At 37.4% G+C, this 12,026-nt stretch overlaps 1 protein-coding gene across 6 annotated transcripts in view; it reads left to right on the top strand.

Moving 5' to 3' along the window:
• The window catches only part of LOC108715880 (collagen alpha-1(VII) chain), a 138,511-nt gene that overhangs the window by 42,046 nt on the left and 84,439 nt on the right, over nt 1-12,026 (top strand). For 5 of the 6 annotated variants that reach the window (XM_018261401.2, XM_018261402.2, XM_018261403.2 and 2 more), the window contains exons 18-27: nt 825-968; nt 3,328-3,450; nt 4,812-4,958; nt 5,220-5,348; nt 6,498-6,644; nt 6,851-6,987; nt 7,424-7,550; nt 8,902-9,045; nt 10,382-10,548; nt 11,793-11,819. In XM_018261401.2, the coding sequence (XP_018116890.1) occupies nt 825-968; nt 3,328-3,450; nt 4,812-4,958; nt 5,220-5,348; nt 6,498-6,644; nt 6,851-6,987; nt 7,424-7,550; nt 8,902-9,045; nt 10,382-10,548; nt 11,793-11,819 (1,292 nt within the window). The remainder of the gene's footprint in view (nt 1-824; nt 969-3,327; nt 3,451-4,811; nt 4,959-5,219; nt 5,349-6,497; nt 6,645-6,850; nt 6,988-7,423; nt 7,551-8,901; nt 9,046-10,381; nt 10,549-11,792; nt 11,820-12,026) is intronic. The other variant, XM_018261404.2, reaches the window with a different exon arrangement.

Genomic DNA, 12,026 nt, shown 5'->3' with positions numbered 1-12,026 from the left:
ATTAAATATAAAAAAATCTGTTTGCTCTTTTGAGAAATGGATTTCAGTGCAGAATTCTGCTGGAGCAGCACTATTAACTGATGTGTTTTGGAAAAAACATGTTTTTCCATGACAGTATCCCTTTAAGGAGTTTTCACACAATCAATGGTGAAAAGGGAAAAACACAAAAATTATATAAAAAGTGAAAATTTAGTGGTCAAATTTGAATTTTCAAATTTTTTTTATGGTCAAAACTGTCAAGTTCAACTAGGGATTTATCCAAACTCGATTCGAGTTTTTTTTAAAAAAAAAAAATTAGATTTTCGAAATTTATCATACTCTGGCCCTTTAAGAATTCGTTTGACTGTTTGCCACCTAAAACCTGCCGAATTCCTGTATCAGTCAATGTGAGAGATCCAGTGACCAATTTGGAGATTTTTACAGCCTTCCTGACATTCGAGTTTGATCAAGTTCAAATTGTATATGATTTGAGTTTTCGGGTCGTTTAAATTCGTCCAAGTTTATAAAATTACATTTTATTAATACATTTTTTTTTTTAAAAAAAACTCACAGGAATTCGAAATTTGACCCTTGATAAATGTGCCTCCCCGTGTATATCCTATTAAGTGGCATAGTAAAGAATCTTACTAAGCTGCAATTTATATTTTAGTAAATACTGTCCTTTTACATATTTTACATTGAGCCTCCTTTAACCATGTCTTTATCCAGCACCAGTTGGAAAAGTCACTATTAACAGCTTCACATTTACTCCCTGATCAACTGGATTATTTGTTATACTGTATATAGTTTTATATATTTTTTTTTCTTGTTACATTTTATGACAGGTGTTGAAGTTTCGCAGATAGTGACTAGAGACATCACTTCATTGGATATTCCTGATTTAGTTCCTGGGACTTCTTATACTGTATTTGTGTCAGCGATTGTTGGCAGCAGGGAAAGTAACCCAGTTGCAATCACTGCTCAGACAGGTAACGTGTACCGAGACCAATCCGACCTTAGTTATGAAAACTGTATGTTTAAAGTTTTAAGAACAATTCAATGGCCTATGGCCTATGTGTGTTGACTTCTCCTCAACAACCTCACAGAGATGCACCAAATCCATAATTGTATACAATATATCCTCCACAAAAGGTTTGGCTGAAAAAAATCTTAATTTGTATATTGAAAGTTGATGATAATTTTTAAAAAAATGCATCTTAAAAAAATTGTGTTCAACAATCCAGAGCTTTAAAGTGGCATGAATAGAGTTCACATTCCACTAGATACCAAGGCGCAGATTCACGAAGGGCGAAGTGGCCGTCGCTAGCGAAAAATCAGGGACATCGTCAATTCACTAACAAGCGCAGACGATAAGTCGATAGCGAACAGGACCATCGCTGGCGTTCATTCGCACTCTATCGACAGGCAACTTTTTGCTCAGTCGAATGGTCGTTGATCTGCAAATTCAGTAAAGTGCGGATTTTACTGAACGTTACCTCTTTCACCAGAGTTGACTTCGCCACCTCAGACCAGACTAACTGCTAAAATGAAGCTAGATCTTCCTCAAGCTTATGTTACTTACATCACATCGTCTGCCGAAAATGCATTAAAGTTTAAAAGAACGCTGGCGACTTTTCCATTTTTTAAGCAGGATTGCGTTCAAAGTCTTAACTTGAACATTTTTTGGCTTAACATTTTTCACCAGACATTTAAGAACATATGGAATATTCATTTTACAGTGGGCTCATGTGTAGGGCATAATATTAACTCTCTTGTCTTTATTAAGGTTCCTTGGACTTTTGTAACAAAAAGTGGTTACTTTAAGCATTTGCACCAACATCTCTAATAAAGACGTTCATAACTTTAGTGTACCCACCTTCAAATTGACCTAAGCGTAAGATCACTAGCGAATTTTCGATAGGCACAAACGAACGCTAGTGCATCTTTGCTATGAAATGCTCACACTGCCGAAGTAACAATATCGGAAAGTCGCTGGTGACAATTCGCCCTTTAGTGAATCTACCTCCAAATATTCGGACAAAAGAGATTTCTGCAAGGCGTGCTGATGCTGGGGGTGCTGCCAAAACCCAAGCAGAAACCTGAATTTGGTGCATCAATAACAACAACAGTCACTGGCATTTTATTTACAACAGCATTTTATTTATAACAGTGTCAGACTGACCCACCGGGATACCAGGAAAACTCTTGGTGGGCCCAGGTGTTAGTGGACCCTTTTGCTTCTAAACATTTGGCCTATTTCATGGTCATTCCCTATTTCTTTATGGGGAAAATGCTTAATAATGGGAAAATATTGTAAGTATTTATAAAAGATTAGGAGAATAAAGGGGTTGAGTGAGTAGAGGAGGAATAATAGTTTGGAAAGTTCCACTGTCTACGTTTTTCTGGTGGGCTCACGTTCTTTGGTTTTCTGGTGGGCCCAAGGTCTAAGGCTTTCTGGTGGGCCATTGTCATCTCAGTCTGACACTGTTGAATAATGTAGTTAGTATGTAACAGTTAATTTTTTCCTACCTAGAGTAAGATACATAATGAACTGTAGTTTATAAACCCTGATATTCTTAATCATCAAACAAGATTTTCATCAAACAAGAGTTTTTAGACATACAAATGCAACAGTCAGTCCTTTTCCGAACTGTGGTCCCTTCACTTTCAGGCAAAGTATTACATGGGAGAGTTACCTCCAATCTGTAAATGCCTCTTCCTTGGCTTACGCTAAAGGGATGGTTTGTAGGTTCTGAGATGCTTCATAGGGCACTAATCTTTACTGTAACCTTGTGTCTCAGGCTCCTAGCAGCATCCAAACTGGTTAGCAGGTGGATGACAAAGAGGAAGAGTGATGTGCTCCCTCTTAATATATTAAACATTAACAAGAAATGGTGACTAACCTTCTGGGGCAGTAGGGAAAATTATCCTACCCAGGGGCATAGGTTACATGCATCACGACTTTATTAGCTAATAAGGGATTTCCAAAATAGTAGTGGAATACCCAAGACAGTAGGGGATCTAACCCTATGGGACCCTACATATATAAAACACAGGTGTGTTCTCTACATCAATTTCCCCCTACCTAGTTCATCCTGGGTCCACAGAAGGAGGGGGATAGGGGTGGGGAAGACAGCTGGGGTCTATCACCTATCATGAATAATCCAAAATGGCCCTATCAGCCTTTAGGGACCACTGTTTCTCAGAATATTTAGTAGAAAATAAAGCAAATATTAACTTGCTTATAACCATCTATATTCTCCTTTTAAATTCACAAATATTGCATAACAATAATTCATATGTAAACGTTCCATGTTAATGTTCTTACTGTTCATCTCTCTGTTGCAGCGCTGGAGCAAGTTGGAAGTGTAACCAGTCTGCAAGCTCTCGAAAGGAACAACATTGTCCAAGTGACCTGGGTGGGAGTACAAGGAGCCACATCCTACAAGGTTTCCTGGATCCCTGTAGATGGTACAACTGCAAAGCTGTAGTTAAGACTTTAAACTGAAAGGAGGGATATTCAGAGAAAGAATATTAATTTTTAATATTGGTATAGTAGTTCTGGTAGTAGGGGAAAATACTAAAATTGTATTGAAGTTTTAATTAAGAATAATCCCAACCAATCGCCTGTTGCAGTATTAATGGAAGAATCTCCCATTTTAGCTCCCTCTGTACAAAAAATAGTAAATATAAAATACAAATTCATTTTTTTATTCTCGCTATTGGTGATACAGGCTGAATTCACAATTTGGTACCATCACAAAAAAATAGGGTCATGTAATAATATGTGTTAGTTACTATATATATAGGCAAAGTTGGCTACAAGACAAAAATCCATAGCAACTAATTAAAAGTTTCTGCAAAACCCTTGTGTCTTCATGAAAATTATGTTTGATGCATGTGTTGTCCAGCATCGGACCCCGTTCAAGTCCCCCTGCCCAAGCCACAACCCTTCCAGCACCTCCCCACCTACCTTCTCTTTCTTGCAGAAATCCTGGAAAGGCGCAAAATTTCTATCTTGATGTAATACTTTATAAAGTGAAGTTTACCCAATGAGTTTTAAAACACTCCCAGGGTACCTTCTGATGAGATACCAAAGAGAAATCAGATTTTCCCCCTTGATATCCATCAATGTTGTGCAGGCTTTTGTGATCTATGTTTGCAAAGCCTTTTAAGCAATTCTCCTTGAACAGAACATTTAGGGGGTTATTTACTAAAACTCAAATTTATCTGGTTGAACGTTTTGGGGCAAAAACAGGAATTTTTCAAATTTATTATACCTGATGCTGCAAAAAGCATATCAGACCAGTTGAGGTCCTGTATAAGTCAATGGGAGATGCACCAATCTCAATTTTATAGATATCGTGGTTTGCGATGAGTTTAGCTCAAAAACCTAAAAAATTGGGGTTTTCAGGCAAAAACCCCAAAAAATCAAGAGATTCCGGAAAAAGGTCTGAAAAAATCAGAAGATTCTGGGTTTTGCATGATTTTATTGGGTTTTCTCCCTGAACCGATTAATTTGAGGTTTTTTTTTAAATAAATAAGGTCAAATCAGGCATGGGAGTTTTTTAAAAAAAAATAAATATGAGATAAATTCAGAGTTTAGTAAATAACCCCTAGATTTATTGTTCATGATACACCACAAGTATGTATAATAATCTTACAGTGATACATATAAAATATTGAGGTTACACTCTGACACTGTTTATCCAAAAAAGAAAGAGAAATCCTCACTATGAAACTTTAACAGCCAATAAACTGTTTAAAAGAAGAATCCATTAAATAGCTAAACATTCATGGCTTCTCTGTAACGCCCTATCTTTTTTTTGTAGGTGGTCCAGAGCAATCCAGGGAGGTGCCTGGAAACATCAATTCATTTGAACTCATAAATGTGAGACCAGGAGTGAGGTACACAGTGAAAGTTACAGCACTAATAGGCACTAGACAAGGACAACCTGTCACCGCCAGTGTCACAACACGTAAGTCCCCCAAATTACCAGTTTAATCCACCCATTCTTCAAAAAAGTGCAGAGATGTAACATTTTTCTTCATTTCTGATCCTTGTTGAACTTTCTTCTATCATATGTTTATTTTTATACCCTAAGTCCTCCTGTCTTGATGTTGAAGATATGACTCTTGATCTGACCTGACTGGGTTTTGAACTATAATATAAGGCTACATGTGTGATTTTGGATTCAAGTAGTTATTCCCTCTTTCTGTCTTCCTCCACCCTTGCTCAGCGGATGTTCCCTCTGTAACTCCAGTAAGAGACCTCCGTGTTTCAGATGTGTCACAGCAGCGCATACGACTGAGTTGGAGCACTGTTCCTGGGAGCACTGGGTACCGGATCTATTGGCGAAGATCTGATGGTAAAAGCAACCCTTTTATTCATAGAACAGCATGTCAGTTTTGTGTTTGCTTTGCCACATGAGTAGTTGGACTCCTGTGCTTTGCTTCTTAAACCATCCCCTGCACCCTCTGGATGAGTTTTTCTGTTCTAGGTTGCTGCAGGGTATAATAGTGTGGGTGGTTTAGCTACACCAAATAGACAAGGATGCCAAATGTTAATGGGACTGGGGTTTAGAATAAAACATAAATAGAAGCCAAACAAAACTGGACTAGAGTATATAGAATTAGCAGGTGTGTCATAAGTACACAAAACTAGACAAGATAATTGTATATAGAATAATATTGGGTGTACAGGTCAATTACAGGTGCCAAAAAAAGGTAAAAGAAGTTATTCAGGCCAAGGTTCAAGAACCAGAAGCTAAAGCTACAAAATATATAAACACGGGAAACAACCAGTTGAGAAATGACAAGGGAATAATCAGGAATTGGACAAAAAAAAAACACAGACTCAAGCAGTGGACCCTGAAGCTCACCATAAATTACACCTATAATAGAGTTGCCACCTATTTTTTGAAAAAAAATACCGACCTTCCTATATATTTATCTTTTTTTCCCTATTAATAACATTGGGATCGACCATCATTTTTACCGGTTAGGTGGCAACCCTAATAATAGGCAAAGGATCAGGTTTTCCTTGACTGGTGTTAGGCCCCTGGTGGTCAGTTTATTTCAGCTGTAAATGTTAAACAGGATTTGCACCCAAATAATTCCGCTCAATCATAATTTTACCACTGAGTGCCGGAATGACAAAATCCCAACCCTAACCATTTTTACCACTATTGCGCCTGATTCATGGTGATTGTGTGTGTTTTAACACATCGAGCAAGATGGTGGTAGGTGCAAATCAGTTCACAGCCACAATTACGTTGAGATGGGGATGGAGGGTGGGGAAATCATTTTATTTGTGGGTAACAACACCCAATTAAAGTTTCATGATCTGTTTAAGGCATTTGGACTGGGGCTTCATCATTGGTCCTCACGGAATATCTTTGTCACTTCTAATGTGCCGTAGGTGGTACATAATCTCCTGCATTACCTCTGAGACATATGCTATACCATCTTCAAAGACAAAGCATTTATGCAACTCTTTCCTTATTTTCTGCATGTAGGGGGTCCAGAAACAAGTCGGCTGGTATCAAGAGATGAGAGATACATCGATATTGACAATTTGCAAGTTGGTGGGCGATATGAATTTCGTGCTGTAGCTTTGTTTCGGAATCGGGAAAGTGAAGCTGTTTCAGTCTTTGCTAACACTGGTAACTGAATTCAATCAACCTACCAATTTTTTAATCAATAAAATCTCCATCTCTTTATTTGTATGTCATTGTAATGCAACAAAACTTGTATGATATGATCTCTAGTTCATTCTTACAGGTGCAGTTAGTTCAGTCTCTGTGAAAGATCTATGTTTAGTAACATAACAATGCGCAATATATATATGCGCAACCTTCTGCTTGTTTAGCATGTGGAACTGGCCGTACAGATGTCGTCTTCTTGGTCCATGCAACCCAGGATAATGCATACAATGAAGAGGATGTGAAAAATTTCCTTTCCAAAGTGATGTCTTCTATAGGACAGCTGGGGCCTGATGCCACCCAGGTAACTGCATATTTTAGGCTTTTGGATTCTGAGATAAAAACCTGTTCCCCAACTACTAATCTAATGTTTTTTTTTTAAAGTTACAAACATCAGCTGTACCCCTCTTCCTGCTCCTCCCCCCTCAAACTCACATGGTGCCCCAGGTTCACCCCATTCAAGACCCATCCCTGCCCCATAACATTCCAGATTCATCTTAGCTCCACTGCAATGGGCCTCTTGGGACCCATATAGGCCTAATCTTAATCCTCCAGTTAAGTCCAGTAATCAATAAAACAATTTATGTTTATAAAGAGTAATACTTCTCTAACTAATCTCAAACACAGGATTTTCATGGTTCAAGGATAAGCTAGTCCTACAAACATCCTAATAATCACACTTACTTATCCTTAATTTATTCAGTAAAGATAGTCTAATTTGCCTTCATTTTCCCCATTAGGTTGGTCTGGGTTCTTACAGCTTTAGAGCAAGACCTTGGATCCTTCTGAATCGTTCCAGTGATCTCAGCACAGTCCTCCAACAAATTAGGACCATTCCTTTTGAAGAGCCAAGTGGGACCTCCGTAGGTATGTTTGTCACTTTATTGTGATAGAGATAACGTTATGAACTGCTTATTTCATTGAAAGCACCCAAAGGGAAAGAAGAGCTTTAAATCAGTACTGCCTGTTTATTAACAACTTTTGAAATATAAAAGCAAGCATGTTCCAACTGAGGACAAGCAGCAGAACCAATGAAAAGATAATCTCAAAATCCTAAAGTACCTGAATAAACTATAAAATAACTGCCAACAATCTGTGTTGTCTAAAGAGGTGATATATATGGGGCTTCTCTGCTTTCCCTGTGTGGATGCCTACACTATACACTTGGAAGTCAGAATTTATCTCATTATTTTCTGAAAAGTACTCCAACCAAATCCGCACTGGTTTTTTCCCCTTATTTGTCAATACATTTTCCAAAGAATTTTCTGTGCAAGAAAAAACGTGAAAAAAACTTTTTTGGATTTTCCCCCTGAAAACTATGATTTTTTCTGATGTTTGCCCAAAAACCACAAAATCTTTAGATTATTACATGAAACCTAGCACTGATCAAGATATCTTCGGGACTTTTTCCATCCCCGTGTATAATAAATCCTGAAATTTTTTTATTTTTTTATTTTTCAAGTTTTTTGCATTCGGAGTTTAATAAAAAAGATAATGGTCAGCATTAGTTACATTCTTTTTCACTTATTTAGCTCTGTACTATTCCATGCACAAAATTAGAAGATAACTAACGAAACAATTGTTCACATTTTTTTTTTGTAAAGTATTATATTACAGGTATGGGACATGTTATCCAGAAACCCTTTACCCAGAAAGTTCCGGAAGGACATCTCCTGTAGACTCCAATTTAATCAAATAATTCCGATTTTTTTAAAAAATGTTTCCTTTTTCCTCTGTAATATTAAAACAGTAGCTTGTACTTAATTCCAAATTAGATATAATCCGTATTGAAAACAAAACCAGCCTATTGGGTTTATTTAATGTTTATTGATTAGTAAATTTAAGGCATGGGGATCCAAATTACAGAAAGACTCCTTTTCTGGAAAACCCAAGATCCAAAACATTCTGCATGATAGGTCCATACATGTATATGTATATATATATATATATATATATATATATATATATATATATATATATATATATATATATATATATATATATATATATATATATATGTATATATATATATATATGTATATATATATATATATATGTATATATATATGTATATATATATATATATATATATATATGTATGTATATATATATGTATATATATATATATATATATATATATATATATATATATATATATATATATATATATATATAATGAACTTTATTAAAATCGTGATATTATTACTGTTTTTTCCAGGTGCTGCCATAAACTTTGCAAAGAACTACATGTTTACAACGAGCTATGGAAGGCGAAATAATGTCCCTGGGGTTTTGGTTGTGTTGGCGGATGGACCCTCAGGAGATGATGTGTCAGAATCAGCAAGAGTCATCAAGGATGCAGGTAAATGGTTCTATTCATATTTGGTGCCTACGACCCCACAGTCCCACTGTGCCTGCAATATCAGCTCCCGATTCCATCTCCTCCTTGTGACAAATGTCAGTTACTTGTAAAAGAATGGCGTACCAGGACAGGTTGGGAGCAGGCAGCTAATGGTCAAGCATCACTACTACCCTGCACCTATATGTGGTGAGATCTGCACCTTGGGTCATATTTAACTCAACACCAGTTTCAGAGCACAACTTGAGCATAGTACATGCGTAAGTGCTCTGCAGTACTCTTTAGCTCTCCAGCACTTATGTCTGTGACATTGGTAAAGCTAAATAGATATTTGGTTGCAACAACACCACCACTAGTTTGGCTTTTAATGTAGTATTAGAAATACACCAACCCCATATTGTTTGAATTTCTCTAATGGAAATAACTAATGTTTTGTTGTATTGTTGCTGTTGTAGAGTTTTCCCTTTGTTCCATAAAGGCATCACATGTTTAATAAATCTGCATTACCAAGAGTCACTCATAACTTTGTGGTTTTCCTAAAATCTTCTCTTCATCTTCTCTTGCTTTTCATGTTTAAGGGTGATGCCACAAGTAGCGTTCCGGGGAGATTAGTCGCCCAGCGACAAACCTCTTTTTCAGCAACTAATCTCCCCGCAAAACCTCCCCGTCAGCTAGAATGTGAATCACCAACTGGATGGCACTGGGATCGATTTGGTTTTCCAAAGTTTCCTCGTGAGGCAACTTCAGCCGACTTCGGAAAATGAAGCGATCCGAGTGCCATCCTGCCGGCAATTCACATTCTAGCCAGCGGGAAGGCATTTCAGAGAGATTAGTTGCCCGAAGAAAAGGAGATTTGTCACTAGGCAACTAATCTCCCCGGAACACTACATGTGCCACCACCCTTACAGTAGCTCTATTCCACCACAGAGCGGAAGGTATCACATTCCCAAATGTAGATGAGTCAACTCTTTCACTCCTATTTATACCCCATCATATTGTGGGCAAGGGCCTGGTTGGGACGTCAATGTTTGTGGCAAAATTCTGTCAGATTTGGTTCCTAGAGGGACAATGTGTCTGCAACTTTTCTTATTAACTGTAGACTCAATTGTAAACTGTTACAGCTACAGTTATATCATGGTTGAACTGGATGAATAAGTAATGTCTGAAAGGAATCATATGGAAAATATGCAAAGCTTTCTTAGACTTAAGGAGATTAAAAAGGAAGTTTATTTATTTCCATTCTCTCTTTCATAGAATATGTTAAGGCTCTTGTTAACAATTGTCCACTTAAGGCTTTATTTCTGAACAGAAGCTAAATCTGATTTGTTCATTTTTGCAGGGTTTAAAGTTCTGGCCGTTGGGATGAATGGTGCAGATCAGGAGCAGTTACGACGAATAGTCTCCAGACAAAGCCCCCGGAATGTCTTTTACACCAGGGATTCTGGCAATCTTGATAGCCTTGTGGATGGCCTTACAGGGGCTATTTGCACTATAACCCCAGTGGAAGTAAGGGCTGTTATGTATTACCAATACATTTATGGTATATCAATATAGTGCAATGTAATGATATGGTAAAAAAATTGCCCCAGCTTAGTAAGATATTGCAAACAGGCTCAGCCTTTACTTTTGTCAGTCTAACTGCACTGGAATGGAAAAGCCTAACTGCTGGTTGGTTGCTGATGTATAATGTTATATTGCAAATACTGCCCTTCCACATGTTACTAGATAGCCCAAATTTTTGAACAATTTCAGATCTCAGTGACTTCCTGCAAAGTTTGCAAACAAATAGCTTATGCGAACATCCGCAATGCATGTCATAAAATTTTACAATCACAAATATTTAAGGAAATTCCAGAGCATGTGGTAATGCTAACCTTGGCTTAGCCTTAATAAGCGAAGTAATATTCACCAGTCATGTTGCAACTACAGGACAGCGGTTGTGACTATGGCAGGGTGTACCAGAGGCAAGGGGGCAGAAAAGGCGGGTGGGGGCCCCAGTGGTGGAAGCCCCGGTGGGCCTCCAACCTGCAAATTTTACACTGCCCTTAAATCTTTTAATTTTCAACTGAACCCTAAAAGCCAATGCTTATGCTTGATACATCATTGAAAACCCATCTGTATAAGGCATAGACAAGGCACCACCCACTTCTTCACTGCCCCTTCACATATATTAGTAAAGTTGGCCCCTCTAACAGTGGATTGGAATCATCAACTCCAAGACCAGTAATATATAACAAAAATAGAGCTTTGTATTATTGAATTTTTTTTTTACCCAAATGCAAGGGCTATCAAGGTCTGAAATCTGTCTTTCAATGTACTTAATAATGAATAAGTCTTTACATTAATACAAGGCTCTCCAGCATCTTTATAGTGTACTCTCTTATTATATCGTACTAATTGAGATGTGCAACTGAGATGTGCATGATTTGTATTACACTGCTTAGCTGCCAAAATAGTGATTGGGGCTACAGTGATTAACACATGGTTATGACGATGAAGAAGACCTTATTTTGAAAGTGTTTTAAGTGCTTTTGAATTTAAAGGATCTCTGAAATGCATGAGTCTGTGGGTGGTTCATCTTAGCTTCATGCCACTCTATACTTACTGTAGTCCCAGTCCCAACTACACTATGGTAAATAACTAGTACCTAAATATCCAGCATTTTAAAATTACAAATATTACACTTACCACCCACTGTGCTCTGTTAAATGTTTAAGTCATTAATATTTCTTTTTTTTCCCTGTGTATAGGAGCCTTGTACAGTTCAATGTCCACAGGTACGTTCATCAGATGTCTAATTTTTTATTATAGATCTTGGTACCCCAAGAATAGTGTGGGATAAAGCAGCAAGTACCAATATCAATTAATATGTTTGTGCCATAAGCGCAAATATCAGATACTTTGCTGGTGCTCTACGTGGTAGGCTCTAAGATTAATTCGACCAATCCACACTTATGGAGGGGTGTATGGAGGACCAGGGATTA

Source organism: Xenopus laevis, chromosome 4S (genome assembly GCF_017654675.1).
Source record: "Xenopus laevis strain J_2021 chromosome 4S, Xenopus_laevis_v10.1, whole genome shotgun sequence".
Taxonomy (NCBI): Eukaryota; Metazoa; Chordata; class Amphibia; order Anura; family Pipidae; genus Xenopus; species Xenopus laevis.
Note: the sequence above shows the minus strand (reverse complement) of the source record. Positions and strands in the feature narration are given on the sequence as shown.